Source organism: Canis lupus, chromosome 36 (assembly GCF_011100685.1).
Source record: "Canis lupus familiaris isolate Mischka breed German Shepherd chromosome 36, alternate assembly UU_Cfam_GSD_1.0, whole genome shotgun sequence".
Lineage (NCBI taxonomy): Eukaryota > Metazoa > Chordata > Mammalia > Carnivora > Canidae > Canis > Canis lupus.
The window spans coordinates 2,950,135-2,972,941 of record NC_049257.1 but is presented as its reverse complement, the minus strand read 5'-3'; the positions used below and the strand labels follow the sequence as shown (position 1 = coordinate 2,972,941).

Sequence of the window (22,807 nt, the reverse complement as noted above, 5' to 3'; positions counted from 1 at the left end):
TCTTCGCAAAGATCCATCAGTCCCATGAAATGCTGCCATTTCTACACATCCTTCGTATAAAGAAATCACTGTCTACAGCACACTTGAGAGACACAGAGAAAGTGGGCCACAGCTCCATTTAGCATATGCAAAAAGCACTACAGAAGTGTGTCAACCATTTAAGCCTTCAGCGAAGATCTCGTCTTCTCTCAGGGTTACTTAAGGAAAGTAATTTTACTTTCATCTTTATATACTGAAAACTGTAAGTATAGAATATTTTATATTTCTTCTTTGTGTTAGTCCTAAGACTCTCAAAAGAAAAATCTTAAAAGAAACTAGTTAATTATGTATTTTGTAAGCAACTGATTTGATCCTGGGTTAATATGCCCTTACGTGACATCAGTCATCTTGGGACTGGGAATTAACTCATTCAGAGTTCAAGCTTTGAATATGATAAATAGTAGCATTTTGAAACAAAAGGAGAAATTCCATATATATCCTAATATTTAAGGAACCCACTATATATTGGTGTATTTTATATATGATCATTTTATGGGCCAGATATCCTATGATTTGTTTAAATAACTCAATAAACCTGATAAACTTTAGCATAAGATTATAATATTCAACCACCTAAACATGAAATGCTATTAGAAAAGCACAACTACTGAATCCTTTAACCGTTCAATGCAATAAAAGCAGTTTAAAGGGTGAAGGTGATGGTTACCAACACACACATAACTGGAACCTGTAGAGAATCAACTGCTTAAGCGAAGACATATGTGTCAAACATAAAATTAACAAGCACAGAGGGAAGACAAAGCTACTAATGAATGGTATAAAAATTTAAGAATCCACTTGGAAATACCTTTCATCAGTTCTAAATTACCTAATTCATACTCTCCCCTAGGGAAAAGTTTGTTTTCTTATGAAGGATTAATTCTGCAAGGTCACACACTAAAGTTTGAAAGTGGGTATCAACTACAGTGATGGTATAACAGTACAGGGAGGTTTGGGTCTTTTTTCAATATGTACGAGTCACTTGACATCAGAAAGCAAAGCTTGCTGCTAATTTATGTGTGTGTCTAGGATTAAACATACTGGACATTTTTCTCATGCAGACCACTGCCTTACTGAAGTACTCTTATTTAAACTGAAATCAATTTACTGTTAACTACTTAGCAATCAGGGTTAGAGCTAACAATATGCACACAGTAATACCAAAAAAAAAAAAAAAAAAAAAAAATGACCTCTTGCCAGTGGTAAAAAGCTTCCATAGGTTGAAGGAGGAGATGATTATTTTCACGTCTTTTAGTCATTTGTCGCATTGTTGCTTCTTTCTAAAGCATCTAGGCCCAACTCTGATGAAAATTGCAGATTTATTCTTAATATCAACTAAAGAGTACCTTTAAAAATGAATGATTTCTATGTGCTGGGTTTTCTGAAATTAAAATTATCCTAGCGGGAAAGTTGCTACCGTGGCACATGTAAATTAGGGTCATACAAGCTTAATAAATGACATGAGGATACTCCAAAAGTAACACTACAAGATATACACATGGTCCTTGCTCTACATTTTAGCAGCCTACAATCAACAAATCAGTGCCTCCTGAACTCACTGCATCTCTAAAGTGATCAGGTTCTGGTGGAAATGTTAGGCCCTAAGGTATCATCAGCCAGTTCATAGGGAAGTCCCCAGAAGGTCTGACCCATCCCCGACAACCCAGTCCAACCCTTGAGCCATAACTGAGAGTGAGTAACTGATGAACCCAGAGAGCCATGTCAATCTGACCCCACCCAAGACAGCGCATTGATAGGGAGAGCAAAACCATCCTCTGAGATGCCTTAAGGTCAGTGTTAAAAGAGGGAATCAACCCTTAATCCAGGCCACAGTTCCAAACCGAGGGGCTCATCTCCAACAGACCCTGAATAGGAACTGGGCTGCAAACCACTCCTCTAAGGTTTCTGACAGGATGTAAAGTGGTTATAGTTCAGGGTGCTAAAAATGGAGCACTTTCTCCCAAAGTAGCATGAGATCACATACTGGATCTCCAGCAAACCCAGCTGTAATGAACATTTTCAAGATTTATGGGAGGGGCTCTGAAGCTAATGACAAATTGGGGGATTAAGAAAGGTATTCTGTTTCGAAAATATTACATCCAGGTAACGTATGTTTATATTTCTTTAAAGACACCCAAGTGTTATTAGCATATTATATAATACAGAACTATATGTGTAGCATGACCTCTTTCATGTAAAATTTGTAAAAGGATAGGCAATTGTGCAAGTATAAACACAATTATGGAAGGAATCATAAAGAACTAGTTTTGATTACCAGAGAAGAACTGAAGTGAGGGGATAAAATGGGTGGCATGAGGAAGGATAAAGATAAGAAGAGAGAGACTCTCACTTTTCATATTGTAGCTTTCTATTTTCTATAGCGATTACTTTTATTTTTGTATACATGGGTTATCTGAGCAATAAAATGAAGAATCATATTTTGTTTTCATATTTTAACTTCTCTATATTAATGCCTTAGAGGCGTTACATTAAATTTTGACTTAAAAAAAAAAGGAACGATCTCAATTTGGGCAAGTTAACACAAAAAAGTTAGTAGAATTCATTCAAAAAATACTTAACTGGCCACTATATGTGACAGACACTTCATGAAGAGTAGCCAACAAAATGGATACAAAGTAATCAACTGATCATTGTCAAATTGTATACAAATTAGGTACTATCATGAGATAAGGGACCAGAAGCTGAGAGAAGTAACTTGTCAAGGTCACACAGTCAGCAAGAGGTAAGTGATGAACACCAAGTTCCACACCAAGGTATCACTTTCATTTACCCTCCATCTCCCCATCTTCATGAAGGGTAAACTAAGGTTTCCAGAATAAAATGGCCTGTCCCAAATGATGTCATTACTAAGTGGAAAAATTAACATAGAGTCTTCTGATATCACGGGACGATAGTGAAGAAAACATGAAACATAACACACAAGAGATTATGTTGAATCTACTAAGATCTAAACAAATAGGATAATGTGTGTGTCCGTTGTTTAAGTATCATATCTATTGTCTAAAAGATATTTAAAAAGGCAAACTCCTCCCAAAAACCATACGAACTAGTTGGCCTTGCATATGTTTAATCCAATACAAAATAAATGAATATAATTATGAATGGAACTATTGTTGAAAACTTCCCTATATATGAGAAACAGCTGCATATTTACATATACTTCTCTCCTTTCCATTTAACTGAACTCTGGTTAGCAGTTTTTAAAACTCTATTAAGTACCGCTCTGAACATTTTTATTATTAAGCCTGAAAACACCTTGATTTCTTCAGTCCTAAGTGAAGATAATAGTGATGGTCTCCTTATTATCAAATATTAAAAGATGTCTGTAACCTTTATGGAAGACTATTAAAATATGGAAAAGAAAACTCTTATCTTAACCCATTACCTAGAAATTATCATCTTTAACTGTTACCCATAATCATGCCACCTAGCAATAATCAATCACCTCTAGTATTTCTATATGCCTGATAGTGTTTAGATCGTACTGCACATATAATCTTGTATCTATGCTAACATTGTATCATTAGTGTTTTGCTAAAAAGTAAAAGTTATTTGTAATCACAATTTTTAATGACCGTATAATATTCCTCTATGCAGATATGATGCCGTAATTTACTTATCCATTCTATTAAGGTCAGGAACTGAAGCAGTTTCTAATATTTCTCAATTATAGATAATATCATAAGAGCTGGAGCACAGATCATCGCTCCATTCAGAATTGCTAGTCTGCCTATCGGGTGGGCCTCTGCAGATAAAAACGGTGTCTGTGTTCCATACTCCTGGCATGGACACATGAATCTTTTCCTACAGAAGTCTTGAAACGTTCACTAGAGCTGATCATTATTAATTTCTTAACTAAATCCATCTACATTTTTTTGATTTGCCAAAATTTTTCAAAATACATAAAATTGAACAATTTAATGAGCCCATCACTCGGCTTAAACGATTTTCAATTAATAGCTCTGTCCGTACCCATTTCCCCAGTGACAAATTATCTCCGTTAACACGGTAGATTAGAAATCATATCTGATGTCTACTTGCGGTGATAGTTTTCAAAACAGATTTTAAAAGTGATGAACATAAGAATACATGCGCCGTCCTCGTTTTCAAATTCTTCGTAAGCAAATGTATTTTACGAAATCAGTGTGTCAGCGTCTTAATTTAAAATCGCCCTTCGTGGAAACTTGCGGAATCCACCTTTCGGACTTGAATTAAAATCCCGCAGAACCGCCCCCCGCCCCCGGCGAGCCCCGCCCCCGGCGAGCCCCGCCCCCGCCAGGCCCCGCCCCCGCCAGGCCCCGCCCCCGCCAGGCCCCGCCCCGCCGCGCCCACCTGTAGTAGCCGGGCATCACGATGTGCACGCCGGCGCTCGGCTGGCAGATGGCCGCCGCGTCCTGGTTGTCCATCCTGCGCACCGTGTCTGTGAAGGGGCCCGTGGCGTTGATGACACACTTGGCCCTCACGTCGAACTCCTGCCCTGCGGGAGGAAGCGGCGTCAACCCCGGGCTCCGCCTGTCGGAGGCAGCGGCGGCCCGGGCGCCCGACGGCTCAGGCCCGGGGGGGGGGGGGGGGGGGGGGGGGCCGGCTCGCAGAGGAGCGCGCCACGCTTTCACCTCCGCTCCGTTCTGCGAAGTGCCGGCCCCCGGGTGCCAAACACCGAGGGAAAGTGGGACGGGGGACGAGGCCGCCGTGTCCTTGAGACTCAGCTGCGGGCGCAGCGTCCCCGGGAGAGAACACACTCCTCAGTGCTGCTGCTGCGGGGGCGGGAAGGGGGGCGGGGGATGCGGGGACGCGAGGGGTGCGGGGGGGGCAGGGGCGCGAGGGGTGCGGGGGGCGTAGAGGGCCATGGGGGCGCAGGGGGCCGCGGGGGATGTGGGGGTGCGGGGGGCACGGGAGGGCGGCGGAGGGTGCGGGGGACGCGGGGTGTACGGGGGGGCGGGGCAAGAGGGCGGCGGGGGATGATGCGGGGGCGGGGGGGTGCGGCGGGGGCCGCGGGAGCCGCGGGAAAGCGAGTGCACGAGGGCTGCGAGGGCCAGAAGGGCCGCGAGGGCGCGAGGTGATTGAAGCTCCGGCTCCAGGGCCATAGGAGCGGGACATGGAGGAAAATCGAACCCAAGTGGAAGTGATTGACTCCAACGATGTCTAAGTGCACCGCCTATGTCACTTACTTTGAAACTTGTCACGTTTATTTAATTTTATTAATAACATGTTTTTTGTAAAGAAAATGGAATAGCACATTCATGGCTGTGGGAATTTGGAGGGGCTTTCATTATCATTATCATCAGTATTATATAACACAAAGGGGAAAAAATTGCCAAGCACCACGAGGGAAAATTTTCACGTTAAGCCAGTCATTGCTGACAATGAGGAATTTAATTAATAGGACTCTGAAATCTGGCTTCAATAAAAGAAGTGACAGAAAAATTATAATGCAGTCCCTAGGCAGCCAGGCAGGATGCTCAGACCCGCGAGCCCGCGTACCTGTGAGCACGTCCCTGCACCGCGCGCCACACACCCGCTGCCTCCCCGTGTGCGGCTCTGCCTCCTTGAGCAAGCTCACGACCTCCATGTAATTGGCGGTGGCAGCCCCATACCTGGCAGCAGTGAGGGCAATGGCAAGGTTCATCCGTGCGTCGTTGTGTTGTCCTGCAGCGGGGGAAAGCAGCAGAGGAGGGACAGGAGTCACCTCGAGCCACACTCTGGTGGTACAGAAATGTGTCACAACAGATATGTCACGTCGGTCCCTGTCACCCGGAATATACGTGATGGCTGGGCAGCTCTACGGGGCATGCTTTAAAGATACGTGGTCATTCCGGGTCAGGCATTTACCTGCCACTTCACAGAGTGTACTTTGTGTACTGCAAAAAGGGGGGAAAAATATATATACACACACACACACATATATGTGTATACACACACACATATCCCTTTCCTACAAGGGCTCACGTCAATTATCTGAAAGTTAAGAAATAAGTAATTATTCTCACAGTTTGGGAACATATGTATATGTCAGACTTTTCCTAATACCGACAACCCGTATGCACGAAAGTGAAGCAACTCAAAACCTCAGAATATCTGACACCCCAACTGGTGTTGATTAACAATTTTGATGAGTATGTGCTCTATCTAATATTCAAAATCAAGAGCTTAATCTTCCATAGACGATCTCTCAGTATTCTATAAAAGGATTTCTCTTGGTTTGACTTTTGATCAGAGCTTCTTAAAATGTAACACTTTTTTTTAATCACACATAAAAGGTAAGAAATTAAAGCAGGGCAAAATTTAATTACAGAACAATTCCTACCTGTATTGTTAAAGATTTATTGCTGAAAAATCCTAGTTAAAGAAAACTAAGGGGGAGGTGAAGGGGGGGGAAGATGATTAATCACTTTAAAATACTGGCATCACTAGAGACGTTTCCTATTTATTATTGCCAGTGGAGTGCACGCTGACCAGGAGAATTACTCTACTTTGCGGGGGCCAGGTTCTCTGTGCCCTGAATAATTAATTACCCGGGGCTAGATGTATTGAATCAGGGTTCAAATTCCCACACACTGGGATCCGTTCCATCAAGATAATACTGATAAAGGGATGAATTTGTAATGGATATTGTTGTTGATTTATGTTGCCAGCATACCAAACACTTAGTATAAATGGTTTATGTAAAGTTTCTTCCTTGTGATTCCGTCTGTGCAGGGCCAGAAGCCAGAAGCCCTGCACAGGTAATCTGTTCCAGCTAAAAGGGCAGAGTTATAAAGAGAGAATCAATGACCGAAAATTCTGTCCACCCCGCCCCAGCGAAACATCTTATTCTAAAGCTGCCACACTAATACGATCAGCCAAGAACCTAACCCCCTACATTAAATCCTCTATCAGTGAAGAACATACATTGAACCTCAACATGCAGAACAAGGGGTTATTTTATCCAGAAACTAAGAATGGAAGTCGGGGGAGAAAGGAAAGCAAACAGCAGGAGTAGCTGAACGAAAGTGGAAAGAAAGACTGGCAGCAGTTGGATCAGTTTCAACTCAGCAAGACCCTGAAGTCACCATTAAAATCGTCAGTAGATACATTTAAAGTTAAGTCTGAGAAACCAACTTCTATTAACGGAGGGCTCATTTAACATTGGAATATGAGCCACCACGTTAGGTGCATGCAAACGAACCAAAGAAACTAAGTAAGGATTCCATGACAGATCTTTTCTCTAAACTACAGAGATTACACATCTGAACTAAAGAGTGGCCATCCCATCAGATCCTTCTATGGACATGACATACGGGTAGTACAAGCCATCCACCAAGTCACAGTTGTGCGGTAGGAAAAATCCACACCCCGTCAGGTGTGCCTTGATTTACACACAGGACAGATTTCTGGAAAGCCACGTGTAAACTAACTATTTTAAAACCTATATGAAGTCACCGTTCAAAGGAACCAGGCAGGAATCCTATTTGTTAACCGACAGATTACTTTACCTATGATACAGTCATCTAGTAATAAAACTCTAAGCTTTGAAAATATAAAACCTCTCTCTTAGTGCCTTTTCAAAATATACAATCTCATTGGAGCAGCACTGGTTTAGTGCATCAAGCTCTGTTGCTTCTTCTATACTAAGAAACGCCCCCCTAACTAACTTCCAAATCCCAATACTTTTTAAGGTAAACAAGATCAACCTCAGTTAAAAGTGTGACACGGAAAGCAACTGCTCTGGTCCTTATTTTCCATGCCCGCCCTGCTACTCAGCAGCCCCGCCTTGACTCGAATCAGCCTGTCACTTACATATGAATGGAGGCCTTCATGGTATGATCCTCACCTGTCACAATCCTTCCGCTCCCATTATTCCTACTATCCAAGAGCATCAGATTTTTGCAACTCCCTCAACATTCCTGCCATTTCACACCTTCTTGCCTTTGTACACACCAATTCTTCTGGCTGAAGTATTATTCTGGAAGCTCTGGATAACTCCTATCCACCTCTCAGGATCTGGTTTAAATATCTCCCCTTAAAGTCTTGCCTTACCTGAGTCTCTCCAAGGCAAAGTTGTTCATCCCTTCTTCTGAGTCTATATTCTAGCTCATGTATGCCTTTTTTATTGGCTTTATAATATTATATTCACTCACGTATCCCTCAACTTAAAAAAATAATGAGCCTTGATTATAACTCACGCACTGCACACTGCGACAAATGCAGGGAACACACTGGTGAGAGAGATACAGAATGATCTCTGTTCTGGAACTCACTCACCTGCCAGTGGAATCGCTGTATGATTTCCCACCTCCTCATCCCAGCCATAGGAAGCCAGGAAGCCTTTCTTGCTCATCTTTTTTTTTTTTCCCTTGTCAGTATCAAGCACAGACAGGTATCGAGTAAGTGTTAAGTTTAACCAAAATCCACTCAGTGAGTGAAATACATAGGTTCATTTATAGTCTCATAGGTTTATATGAATTTTACATAAATTTATACATTTTTATAGTCTTTATAGATCTATAGTCTTACCTCTAACTGCGGGATGTTTTTTCTGTTAAAGAGATTTCAGTTGGTGGCAAGAAATTGAGGGAAGCAGAAAAACCCCAGAAATGTGGAAAATCTGACCTTAAACCTAAGCCTGTCCTTATATTTGAGTAAGTGGGGCAGGAGGAGAAATGGTTACAAATGATTCCCTCAAGACTCATCCTACCTATGTCCCCATGCTCCGCAGTGGAGTGCAAACACGGTTATTGTAAGGTCTTAAAAACTGAAGAGTAAGCAATTTGACTTTCCTCTGGGCCCAGGAAAGTCCCCTTCTTTGCAGACATTCAGCTTAATTCATTTATCTCCTCAGATTCCTGGTAGACCTCCTCCCCTACCCGCACTAAATTCACCCTTTACCCTGAGATACCCAGATGCTCTCAGTGTATGCCTCCTGGGAGAGATGGTAAATTTTCACTATTCGTAACTAAATTCCCCTCCAACCCCCTTTACTGACATTTTGAAAGGTATCTATATGCCTCCTGTAATTTTATGTCTGGAGAAAAAAGTTTTTGACAACACTGCATGTCATTGGAATGTGATACAATAATCTCAACTCCCCCACCCAATTGATCTGCTTATTAAGTTTGGATTTTCCAATCCGCTTCCTGAGAGCCAGGCAACATGATACTACTCACTGATCAGTGAATAGCATAGCTTTACATTGGCACTTACACAAGGCCCCAGACGGGGATGGTGAAAATCTGTTTCCTACTCTATTCTCCTTTTGCACTTGAAATCTCACATATGTGCATATACCGAAGTTGCAACTCGTATGAGAGGAAGCTCATAAGAGGTGGAACTGTAACTGTTTTCCCTTGTTTAGAAAAACACAATATTAAATCAACCTACCAAAAAGAATGAAGGTCAGTGGTGGTAGGGGAGGATTTTGTCTTAGTTCTCAATGCCCCTGGCACATAGGATCGTGAGAGGTACTTTAAGTGAAAAATATTTTAGAATGTAACCGTCTAAAAGATAGGCCTCAGATGTAAATATTTTGGAGACAGAGCAGTATTGCTCTCCTGAGAGAGTTGCAAAGTTTGGCAACTAGGTTAACATGCAAAATAGCTGGAAAAAGAAATATAATCCTTGAACGTGGAAAGAACGTGAAGAACGAGTAAATACGAAAAGACCCTAGGGAACAAATTACCTGGCATCTTCCTGGTCTTTCAGATCTAACATCGTACAATGCCCTGAAACCCTACATACAATCTTCTTTTCATACAGCGTACTTGAAATGTCGAAAATATACCCTCCTATCTCCCTATGCCTGACCTGGGTCTCCTGCAATCACATGACTCCTGCTGGGTGGAGGGGTGCCTGAAAGAAAGAACACTTCCCTAAAGCTCTAATCCCATTCCTAACAAAATCCACAGGGCATGCTTCATTGTCTCAGACTGACAGTGTCACAATGACCTCTTGGGCAGCTTCTCCTTAGCAGTCTGGCAAAGATAATTCAAAGGCTAACCTACTCAACTCGAGCTGATTTCATAATCATTATGCTTAAAATTTCCCTTTCTGATCGGAAGAGTGCAAGAGAAGCAGAACAGAAAAGGTGTGTGTGTGTGTGTGTGTGTGTGTACAAGGGTCTTACAAAATCTAGTTTAAGTTCATATGATGAATACAATTGAATGCGAAAACTCAAAATGAGAACAGACTTTTCACAGTAAATTGGACAAGTGTTTTCCAAAAGTGAATTATTTATAAAAGTGCTGATTTGTGTGGAGAGTGGCAGGGATCAGGGAGCCTCATGAAGCGGTGTAGGGAGGACACAGCTTACTAGATAATGGAAGAAGGGCTCTGGGCCTGGAACGACGGGGCCCCCTGAATGGGGTACCCCTCTAGGCTTCAGGGTCCCATACAAGGAGAAGAGCTGGGTGGCACAATGCATGTAATGGCGAATCCTCAGTAGCTACCCATCCCTTTCAAGATTCCATTTCTACCTATTCTTCATTTCTGGTTTCTCACTTTGGCTCAGCTGAAGTGAATGAGCCTTAACACAAACCAAGACAGATGCTTTATAAAGTAAAGCATAAAAATAAAATCAGAAATCATGTTCTTCCATTCGTTCTAGAATTCTACTGAAATCTTGATTTGATTGGCTTTTATGGTTATATGCAGTATATCGCAAAAGAGGTCTAATTGTTCATACCTCCCTGTAGCCATGCCCTTTGCCATGAATCTTCAGTGTCCTCTCCTGCTCTGACTCTGGACTCAGCCAGGTAAAACTGTTTTGGTTAATGGACTATTAGTAGATGTGATTTTTAAAAGGACGCTCTGCCAATGCCACGGAAAGGACATACCCGGGCTGGCCTCCTGGTACCAGGAGGGCGATGAGAGGCATGTGGCAAGTTGCCCCAGTCATCCCAGCCAAGACCATTCTGCATCAGCTGACAGTCAACACCTCCAAACACGAGTGCAAGTTCGGGGAAACCAGAAGAATCCCTGAACTGAGCCCAGACAAGAATACAAGAACTACCTAGATGACCACTCCAATGCCATGAGTGATAACTTCTAATTGTTTTTATGCTCCTGGGGTTCTGATTGTTATGTGGAATTTTAGCAATAGATAAATCACACAGGTAATGTAGCCAATTTTCTAATGAAGTTAGTCCTGACTTAAAATAGATTCTGCCTTCAAAACTGCCTTCTAAGATGACGATCTAGAAGACAATTCATTTTCCTATAGAAATGGTGTAAAATAAATGGTAGTGAGATGATTAGTCTGTGCCACACAGGTATTTCAAGCACAGGGTATAAGGAATGTAAATAAGGAAATAATTCTGAAGCCCCAATGCCCAAAACTCCCTCACACTAAATCTCCAGGCTGACCACAGTGCCATCTTCAAATAAAACTCTGCTTCATAGGTCTGACTTCTGCTCATGTTGTCTTTACTCCATGAAATATCCTATCCTACCTGGTATACTATTCAACTTCTCATCTTTCCTTCATGAAACCATCCCTGACTCCTCTCAGACACAATGGTCTTCTCCCTCCTGTGCTTCCATGATACTCTGAATATACTGAGTATACCACAAACTGTTTTCTAAATACTTGCATTCAACACTTGCTTATTTATTGAGCAAATCTGTACTAGATGTTTTAATGTGTCCAAAATTGTGCTAGAAACCAGGTTTACAACAGACATCTAAAGAGACATCGTTCCAGGTCTAGGAAACCTTGATTCTAGTAATATGTTCCTAAAAGGACAGAAGGGCATCTTAGCCAATTTTGCTTTTTCCATTTGCTACCTGGTAGGTATGCAAAAACTTGTTGAATGAATAAGTGAGTAAATGTACATGATCATGAAACATAATCACAGGTGAGAGATTGCTCAAAATAAGGGAAATATGCTCAAGGATGAGAGATTCTAGGCTCAGTTGCCAACCACTCGACTCTACCCTCATTATAGGTGTGGTCTCCACTGAACCAGGGAACTACTGTCTAACTAGCTACCCAGCACACAATGGAAACAGGATGTCTTCTATCACACATTCTTTGGTGAAAACCCAAGCAAAAGAAGGGCAGTGATAAAGTTAAGCAACCAAGGGTTTGATATATGGTTAGGATGGCAGGTGGCAGATCTCTTTTAACAAATACTGAATACATACCGTGAGCCGGGCATGATGCTAAGTGTAGTGGCCTACACTGAGTAGAGAGACTGCTACCCGAGTCTTTGCCCTATGGAACCACACTCTAATGAGAAGACAGATAAAATCAACTGAAATCAACTAATAAAACAATTAGAAATTGCAATAACAGCAATGGACAGAAAAATCAGGGGCAGGGAGAGGAATTCCCTGGGGCGGGGGTTATATTTTAGATAGGGCAGTTAGGAAAGGCAGCCCAGATTAGCAAGAAGTAGAGAAAATGCGGAGAAGGCAATTAAGCCCTAACAGCAAGACCACCAACTATAAACTTTAATCACTGCTAATTTGCAATTATATCCAAAGCTTATATGAAGCATAAACTACCAGAAATGCAACATGGCATTAGCACAGCCCCATTTCATTAAATAGGGCCTGTAAAGTGATTTCTTTTCATTCGCACTTTCAAGCGTTCACCTGTATTTTATACACACACACATCAGGGATTAAATTTAAAACTCTTCCTGGTTTGATGTATATTTCTGCAGAAAATGTCTTCTAGTATAGACCGGAGAAACTCAAAAGAAAAGCATCATATTCAAAGTTTATGAATTGGAATAATTTGCTGTCACTTACCCATACTACCATTCTCGGGAAGGGACACCTGTTAGCACTGAGCATGTAATCATTTTTATTATTAAATACAAAGGTACAATTAAATACAGGCACAGGATGTGACCTGCATCATAATTCCACCCAGCCTTTCTCTTCACAATATCCTTTTCATTATTGTGGGCCTTTTGTTCCTTCCTGTTTCTTTTGTCTCACCCTAAGTTCTTGAACGAGCTATTTACAATCTGAATAATTAGCAATCAGCGTGGATCTGTGGTCTTTGGCCCCCTGTAAACGAAACATTGTGAGGCACCTTAACGTGACATATTTAAGCGCGGAAAGTTTCTATACCCTCAGGACTTTTCTTTCTCGAGAAAAGTTTTAAATGAATCTAATGAAGAGTAAGTTTTCTCCTTTTCAGACACTTCGGGGTCTAGCTAGAGCTGCACAGAAATAAAACCACATTTCAACCGTGACCGGAACGCTCTGGCTCTCACTAGCCCTATCTGCACCCACGCTGCCCCTCTGTCTACAGCGAGGACCGCTCCCTCCCGCACCTCCCGGGGGGCAACCCAGTCTCCCGGTGGCCACAGGCCCAATGTCGCTGTTTGTGCTTCTAAGGGAGAAAAAGAGAAAAGAAGTAATGAGACAAAAATTAGTTGAAATGAAGTTGTCAAGTCAGTTGGCAAGACACTGTAGAGACCCTTTCGAGACCACCGTCCGGGTCCCAACGCCACCGGGAACGTTCCTTGGCTGTCTCCGACGTGCACGGAGGCCTCGATAAGCTCTTAGATCTTGCAGCTTTGAGGGTGAGGCCCTTCGGTTACTGAGCAGGGTGGTCTGGGCGGGTGGCAGCTAAGACCAAGAGAGGGGTCCTGAGGACGTGTGGGAGTTGCTGCTCTTCCCAATACCGCATAAACGGCTCCTGGGTGCCAGGCCTGCTGCTTGGTGTCCCTGCGGCAGCAGAACTGCCCCCGAGGGCCCGGCCTCCCAGGACTCGGAGATTCAAGAGCGCATCTACAGGCGAACGTGCAAAGATCACAAGTTCCAGAAAGGCTCTTCAATCCTCCCCGCACCGCCTTCCTCTTTCCCTCTGTGGGTTTCACATCTTCTCTCTGCCCTGGGTTATGGGAGGAGTCGCAAGGCCTGTCCCTGCCACGGAGAAAGCTCCGGCCGCCCCCCTGCTCCCTCCTCCGCACACGGGCCGGGTGGGCCTGACGGGCGAGCAGGTGCTGTGAGCAGGCTGCGAGGCCTAGTCGTCCCAGGGCACTTGGCTCCGGAAACACTGACTCTTATCATCAAACGTTAAAAAAAGTTACTGCAAAGTCAAGACCACTTTACAACTGAATTGAAAGACATGGCTGCTACTGAAAATACCTTAAAAATAAACAAACAAAAACTGTTTATCTTCGAGTTTTAGATGGTTTACTGCTCATCAAGGGGGCAAACTTTTCCAGAAATGACACAGCTGCCAATCTCTCATCTCGGCCCTTACAATAAGATACAAGACTCAACCATGCAGCAGATAAAGGTTCTCCAAAGGCTGCTTGCTGTTAGAATTCCCCAGCTGGCCCTCAGTACGCGGTTCCGTGTATTTTTCATGTCCCTCACACTCAGTTGCCTCTGGGGCAAGCCCCCCTAGCCCCCCCTAGCGGGGACTATCGCTGGCTCTTTTCCCCTTTTCTCTCTCTTCACATTCATTTTCTCTTAAAAATGGGATGTTTCTGCCAGGTTTTCCAAAGGAGATTAATGCCTGCCATGAATCGAGAAAAGTCCAAAGGGCCAAGGTGTAAGTCCACAAGCAACCACTCCCTGGGGGTGTCCCTGTGTCACGGCCGGCTGGGTGTCCCCGTGTCCACCCACGGCCTCTAAGCCCTGCATGGGTCACTGGACGGCCAAGGCTAGCCCCTCACCAGGGACGAGGACAGTCACTGGGACACAGGCCTCTGATGCGGCCTCTAAGCCCCGCACGGGTCACAGGGTGGCCAAGGCTAGCCCCACACCAGGATGAGGACAGTCACCGGGACACGGGCCTCTGACATGGCGCAGATCCGAGACGACTTCAGCCTGGAGAGGGTGACCCCGAAAGCGGGGCGGGGATCCCCCTGAAGGTAGAGGCAGGCAGCAGCGGCACCGAGGTCTGCCGGGCGCCACGACGGGAGGCGACACGCAGCCACCGGCACTCAGTCCTCCCGGCGCGGAGGGCGCCCAGGGCTCCGGACGCCTTGAACCACCCTGGCTCCCTTGGTTTTCGAGCTGTGTCTTCAGCTTTCCCGGCATTTCTGCCGGTTGCTTGACGTCCGCCTAGAAAGTTCTTTCCAGCATAACTCAGCCAGATTTATTGATCTTTTGCCTGCGCCTGAAGATCTGGGCGAGTCCTGATGCTGCCTCAGTTTCCTCGTCACTTGAGCCACAGGGTGGAGGAACTGTGTCATGTCGCAAGTTCCTGCTGGCGCTGCTGGTTTTATACACGGTGATCATTAGATTTCAGGTAAACGAACTGAAAGCTTGAGAATCAGATTCTGAAACAAAGGAGAAGCAGCCCTTTCATGAGAATGGGATCCAGCCCCGGGGAAAGAACTGGCCAGGGAGTCGGTCCCTTGCGCACGCGGCCACCTCCAGTGCCCTCTCCCCATCTGCGTGTGAGTTCATGCCCACGACTTTACAAACCCGCTGGAAGGGCTCGGGCTGCCCCAAGGGCGACTCTGAGTGTGATCGACATAATAAATACACGGACCGAGCCGAGGGCCAGCTGGGGAATTCTAACGGCAAGCAGCCTTTTGAGAACCTTTATCTGCTGCATGGTTGAGTCTTGTATCTTATCAGATTTCTCTCTCTAATCACAGGAAGATTCCACACCTTATCAAATTGTTATCAAATCAGTCTGACCAGAGCCGGATGTCCTGATTGTCCAAGAAGAATTGTACTGTCACATTAACATGAAAAGCCGGCTGACTCCTGGTGCGAGGAGAGCGTGCGCTGGCCTGGAGACTCGAGGCCTGAGGTCAGGACCTCCGTGCCACAGATCGATTGGATTCTGCACATGGCCCCCTCGCCCCTCAGAACCTGTTGTTTCATCTACAAGACAGGGTTAACACCAAATTCTGTGCCGATCTCGAACAACTGCAAGGATCCGATTAATCCCTATGTGGAGGCCTTTGTAAACTGGGAAGCTGCATAAGAATGAAGCTATTATTGTTAACAAACATTTCCTTCTACTAAATTTACCTTCCCTTTCCTTTTGTTTGAGATGTCTATTATTCATTATCAAAATCATAAAGATTCCTCAGTTATCAGAATATCTGAGTGATCCAGATTTAATGTTTATTGAAAAACACTGAATCAAACTGAAGCTTGAAACTTAAAAAAAAAAAAAAAGGAAAACAAATAAGAATTTAATTCGTTTTACCTATATAAACAAAACCTTCAGACTCACTTGGCAAATACAAATTTAACAGATATTGTTTCAAACTACAGTAAGAATATCCAATCACTTCTACTTGCGTTTGATATTTACTAATTCTGATCTGAGTTTGGATAATCAAATAAGTTTGCCCTACTGGAACTTCTTTTCTTCAACAGCAATTATGACTCATCTCATCTACAGGGATGTTTGGTTTCTCACAGGAATCAATAAATGAAGAGCAAGGACTTAGCTCTTTCCACTCCGACTATCAACACCACCAATTTATCTCCAGCAAGCACAATGGTAGTTGGCATGTAGGAAGGTGCTAAATTGTTTGTTATCTAAAATAATCAATTTAGGGCTCAGTCAGTTAGGCATCTGACTCTTGTTTTCAGTTCAGGTCATGATCTCATGGTTGTGAAATGGAGCTTCATTTCTGGCTCCGGGCTCAGCAGGGCGTCTGCTTGAGAGTCTCTCCCTCTCCCTCCCACTTAGGCTCATTCTCTTTCTCTCTCTCTCTCAAATAAATAAAAAAATAAATAAATGCTTAAAAATAAAATAAAACAATTTATAATTCAATAGTCTGTGAGTCTGGCTAGTGACCATCAGTGGTAGCAAAGGCTGACTGACCACTCTGAGAGAAATGAAAAAAATTCTCTGAACCCTTACAGCCACAATCACATGCTGAGGCAGAAAACTGAGGTACAAAGCTGTGAGATCGGCTTGATGGAGCCCTTCCCTACCTCCTACCAGCTACTAGAATACTGGATAGATCCCAGAAAAAAAGGCAAAGTTTACGCACAATGCAGTTATCAATGTTGCACACACAAACATCAAATACTGCGCCAGATGCTCTAGCCATATTTTTAAAGCCAACAGATTTGTTCCTCTGGAAAGTTAAACACAAAAGAGGAAAAATAAACTAACCATAGTAAGAAAAGAGATAATCTACTTTGAGAAAGTAGCTTGAGTTGTAAGTCGCCAATGACTCACTATGACTATCCACACTTTGTAAAAGGCTAGAAAAATAACTTTCGATAAGCATTCCATTATCTCATTTGAAAATTCACATTTCTAAGTTTAAAAAAATACATCTCCTGACACACACATGCCCCAGAGTTTTGTTTCATTCTGTCCTTCAAGTATACTTCAACGTCCAGCTAGCCAAACTGCTCTCCCCATATAGAATTCAAATACAGATATAAGGATGATCTTGAAAACTGTCTTTAATCAGGTTGGCCATAATAATGGTTATATATTGTTTTAAGAATAAATAAATAAATAAATAAATAAATAAATAAATAAATAATGCTCATGACCTTGTAAGGTAAATATATGTTAAGATGTTCTAGATATGGGGATGATGCACTCTTCTCTAAAGGCCCTAAGATCTTTACTGATGTACTCAACTCTGCCACTGACAATACTAAACAAATGAGTATGGATGCTGAAATTTAAATTTCATATAATTTTATGCCACGAAATCTAACCACCGAAAAATGTAAAAATCATTCTCAGCATACAAAATAAGAGGTAGGTATTTGACTTCTGCTCTCTCATTCTCTGGAATGAGAGATAGACAGAGACAGAGACAGTGACAGAGAAGGGAAAAGGAAAGAAATTGATTAAAATTACCCATGAGCTGCCAATTGTTATAGCTGGAGACACTACATATGGGTTCAAAATCCTATTCTACTTTTATAGATCTTTGCAGATTTTGATAATAAATAGTTAAAATTTTGTAACTCAATGAGAGCCCTTTACAATGTATACATATATCAAATCATTACATTTTCCACATCAAATTTCTTACAATTTTGTTACTCATACCTCAATAAAGCTGGAAAAAAATTTACATTTTTAAAATAGAGGAAGAAAGGATAGAAGGAAGGGAGGGAGAGGGACGACTGGGTGGCTCAGTGGTTGAGCACCTGCCTTCAGCCCAGGGCGTGATCCTGGAGTCCTGGGATCAAGTCTCACATCGGGCTCCTCTCAGGGAGCCTGCTTCTCCCTCTGCCTGTGTCTCTGCCTCTTTCTCTGTTACTCTCATGAATAAATAAATAAAATCTTTAAAAAGGTGGGGGAGGGAAGTTGGTTTAGTTTTGCTGCTGTCACCACCACCACCATTACATGCTGATGGAGGCTCCCAACGACAACTATATAGTTAATTTGGTTCAGGTGAAATTGCCTTTACCCCGTCATATGTTCTCAGCATTTCCATACCAGGTTATTCATAACTTCCCCTTGAAGGGGGAAAAAAAAGTATATAGATCTAATCAATGCCCCCGTACTTGAAAAGATATTTCCAATATTCTATACACTTTCATTCAAATCTGCTCTAAATATGTAAGAAAATGAGAAAATGAAATGATTCAATAAATAGGCTACAGACTCATTTCTGATAAACAACTGCATAAATTAAAATGAAACAGTATCACAAAAATAGTTCTTTCACCAAAGAGATCTCAATAAATGTCAAAAAATTGTCCCCTTGTCTCTGAAATGCTACAGAATGGTAACATATAGCAAGATCCAAGAGAAAATAAAACCAACCAACAAAAACTAACCACACCCTCACACTTCTAATGATTTCATATAATATAAAAAATAGTAATGTTAAATTTAGATATACAATGCCACATCAAATTGAAAATATATTTATTAGTTTTACTTCTATCTTTTTTTGAATTTTTTATTTAAATTCAATTTGCCAACATATAGTATAACACCCAGTATAGTTTTACTTACAACTTTTAAATACAAGACTGAGACATACCAAGACTATTACTAATGTTTCTACTTTTGTTTTAAAATGAAAAATAAAGAGTCAAATACCATGCTTCAGTGAGTCGGGTTTCTTGCCCTTATTCCCAGCAATTTTCAAAGTCTTCCTGGAAATGCTAGGGAGTGGTTATTGTCAAAGAAGGATCCTTTTACTTTCTATCTGAGACACCCAAGGTATCCTCACCCACTTCTAATTACTGACAACCTACAACTCGCTGGCTCAGCCTTAAGCACCCCCTGAGTCAATCCTGAGTCAATCCTGATCGTACTTGGCAACATGTAAGGAGTCTCATCCCTCCAAAATTAGAATCTGCCTACAAACCCGTAGACAAGGGAATCCCTGGTGTTTCCCAGGCTGCAGTGTCTCCTGCCATATACACCAAGCATAAGAGCCCTGCCCAATATCTTGTTCTGCACTCTTGGGTTCCTACTTGGATTAGAACTCTGCTCTCATCTCAACTTGCTTGGCTGGAGCTCTGACATTTTGCCCATCTGTCCCCTCAAGGACTAGCCTCTATCTCTCGATTTCAAGGAGATGCCTAGTGTCCTCCATAGTCCACCTCCCCATACACACGCCCCACTTCTCCTAAAGAATTCCCCAAGATGTTGTCATGCACTGACTCCACAGATCATCACTCCCCTGAGAATACTTTACTGCTCAGTCAGCCTCCTGTGCATTGATAGGGACTGAGATGAGGAGTGCTAAGACGGCAGCCACTCCCTTTGGGAGACTGCTCACAGCCAGGCCAGATTGTTCCTGGTTCACTTCTCCTACCAACCCGCCTCGGGAGGGCCCTGCCCTTCAAAGCCACTGAAGGCTGTCCACGTTGTAAGGATGAGAAACATTTCAGCAGACATAGCCCAGGTTTAGTACTGCCACATAGACAGCTATCTATAAAAGCAGATTCTGTGAATTTCTTAGCACTATAGAAAATAAGAAAAAAAAAAAAAAAGCCACCCATCTACCCTTTGTCAATATCCCAGTCCAGGATACAAATTCAAAGTCAATTTTATTTTATGAGTTTTTAATTCATCTGTTCACAAAAATTTAAACATCAAAAATGTTGAATCCTAATTAAAAGTTTAAGAATCAAAGACCCAAACAGACTATAACAGTCTATTCACCTTAAGGAGAGGGCAAAATTACAATATATCACTCCATTAAAATACAACTTGAAATACAACATATTAGTCTTCACCTTAACACACGTCTCGAACTTCTGAGGAACGCTACACAAAGACGCTTTTGTAAAACCACCTCACAGCACTCTGATGTGACCGTATGTTCGTTAAAAGGAAGTATTACTACTTACATACATAAGGTACATAATGAATTCAGTATGTGTCTAGAGTTGGCTAATGCCATTAAAGCACATGCCAACAGCACAGACTATAAATCAAAATGCGATTTGTCAAATAAGATCTTAATACGACTCAGGTTAGAAATAAATAAGTAAACCACTAACATTTTGATATGGGATTAGTGCAGAGAGCTAAACCCAAACTGAGACCAGGTTGCAATTGACATCCCTTTGTTCTATCTATAGCTTTGGCTATTCTTCTCTCTCTTCCACCTGGATAAGTACAGAATTAGCATGCACCAGGCATTCTTCACTCCCGGAGGGTTTCTATCTCTAACGCCATTTTAAAGACTGATATTCTTTCCAAAATGTTGACATAAACCAGTTGGACAGTTACAGATTTTTCACAGCCCACATTACTCAAGTTTTAAAAGATCTAGATTATTCTTAAAACAGAATTTGGAAAACATTTGACATTAGTTCATGAATTCACTTTCAAATCGGGGAAGATTTAACAAAAGACCAAAAAGGGCATGCGTATAAATAAGAAAGCCAAGCCACAAAAACAACTATCAAAAAAAAAAAAAAGAAAGAAAAGAAAAGAAAAGAAAAGAAGAAGAAGACGACGACGACGACGACGACGACGACGACGACCATGGTAGTGATGCTGGAGTTGTTCGGGAAGTACGAGGGGAAGGAGAAAGATACCGTTGCCATGGGCGGAGCCCTCTCCTCCCCGCGTCCAGGCTCCCAGCCGGGGTTCCTCTCTTTCACGACCGCACAATCTCATCCCAGACTCTCCCACTGACCACTCCACTCTGGGCCCTAGATCTTGAATTCCCAGCTTCTTTCACGCACCACGTGGCCCCTGCCAACAGAGCCCAACACGAAGCCCCTGGGGGGCACGCGCGGCTGCCCGGGGAAGCTCCTCTGTCCGGGACTGCCCGTGTCCGTGCTCCTCCAGGCCTGTGGCCCATGTTCCCTTCCGCATCCTCCCCCGGGCCCCACCTGGTTGTGCTGCACGCTCTTCAGGTTCAGTTCTGAAAGCAAACGATTACTTAAGGAAGCTTTTCGAGGTGCCGCCCGCCCCCAACCATAGGTATGTGCCTCCCCCAGAACTTCTCCATCCTCCAACAGTCAAGGACCTTTCCAAGGAAAGGGAACACTTTGTGTAATTCTCATATCTCTAATCTGTATCGTGCTGATATATGATATACTGGATAGAGACATAAATGAAATTGCTAGCCCTATTTAAAAAAAAAAAGAAAACACTAAGAATACTAACCTGTCTAGAAAGATAGAAATCTTTTTTTTTTTTTTGAAAGATAGAAATCTTAATAAGGAATCACATTATTTCCACTTGCTGTGCAAAGGATTGCTTCTGATACAGTCATTCAAAACATCCCAAGACTACAATGTTAAGGCCAAACTGAAGGAAGAGTCGAGTACAGAATTAAAGAAAAGAAAACCTTAGAAAGCATTCACGCCGATTTTTAGTCTACAAGGCCCGGCAGGAATACAGCGAGGGCCGAGGCCTCTAGTAGGCGCACTTCACCTCCGAATGACACACATCGACATTCACCCAACTTCTTCCCAAGGATCATACCTCAGGAAGTTCAGCAGTGTTTACGTGGAACCCATGTTTTCATATTCTGAGGCTTTTCATTAACTTCTAGAGGGCAGATGCATCAAAACCAAGTAGAAGTCAAAAGATCCAGACCTGAGGCCCTATTGACAGAATCAGATTCTTGAATGGATGAAAAGCCTGGGTGGTGAGCTGTCAGCTGGGCAAAGCAGCCCTGTAATTCGGAAGCAGCAGCTGCAGCAGCAGACACAGGAGATGCAAATTCAATTGCTACTTTCACATCATTCTCCAACATTCCTTCAGAAGCTCTCACAGCTCAGGATTTGATGGAGGAAAATAAGACCGCTTTATTTCTCTTTAATAGATTAACTGAATGTACACACAGAGATCATCATGATCAGTCTACGTGCTCCGTGGTGCTGTAGTAACACGAAATTTTCTGGAGGACTGTTTTGATCTGGCCACAAAGAAAAATGAAAGCAAAGGGAGTGGTCACAAACCTACTGCCCAGGAGAGAAGCAGTCCATGCTCAGTGCCTGCTGCACCCTTCAGCCCTTGGAGACCTCCCTTCTTGTGGAGGCCAAGGAGGAGCGATTTGAAAGTCTGGAGGCAACCTCAGGCCAGAGCCCTTCTAGCACATACCAACACCCACCCCACACCAAGGGCTACAGCTCTCCCCTAGTGAGTCAGGAAGACCTTTATGGCAACTTCTTTTCATATGGGACTCATTCTAGACAAAATATAATTTCTGTACCAACTGCAGGTGGTAGAGATGGAGATTAGGGATTATTTTTTCCCACAAGCTCTCTACTGCTCCACAGCCTTCTGCGTTCCTGACACTTGGTTGTGCTCGGAATTTCCGTGACTTGTTCTGTGACTTGGTTTCGTCTGGTTTCTGAGCAACGTTGCCCTCCAGTCTCTGCTGTTGTAGCCAGCAGAATCATTTTCATAAAAGAGCTAACACAA

The 22,807-nt window shown here is 42.9% G+C and overlaps 1 protein-coding gene across 5 annotated transcripts in view; it reads right to left on the bottom strand.

The window, feature by feature from the left end:
- Window positions 1–22,807, bottom strand: part of GPD2 (glycerol-3-phosphate dehydrogenase 2) — a 140,606-nt gene that overhangs the window by 27,877 nt on the left and 89,922 nt on the right. For all 5 annotated transcript variants that reach the window (XM_038584542.1, XM_038584540.1, XM_038584541.1 and 2 more), the window contains 2 exons: window positions 5,542–5,706; window positions 4,393–4,537 (listed from right to left, as the gene is read on the bottom strand). In XM_038584542.1, coding sequence (XP_038440470.1) covers window positions 4,393–4,537; window positions 5,542–5,706 — 310 coding nt within the window. The remainder of the gene's footprint in view (window positions 1–4,392; window positions 4,538–5,541; window positions 5,707–22,807) is intronic.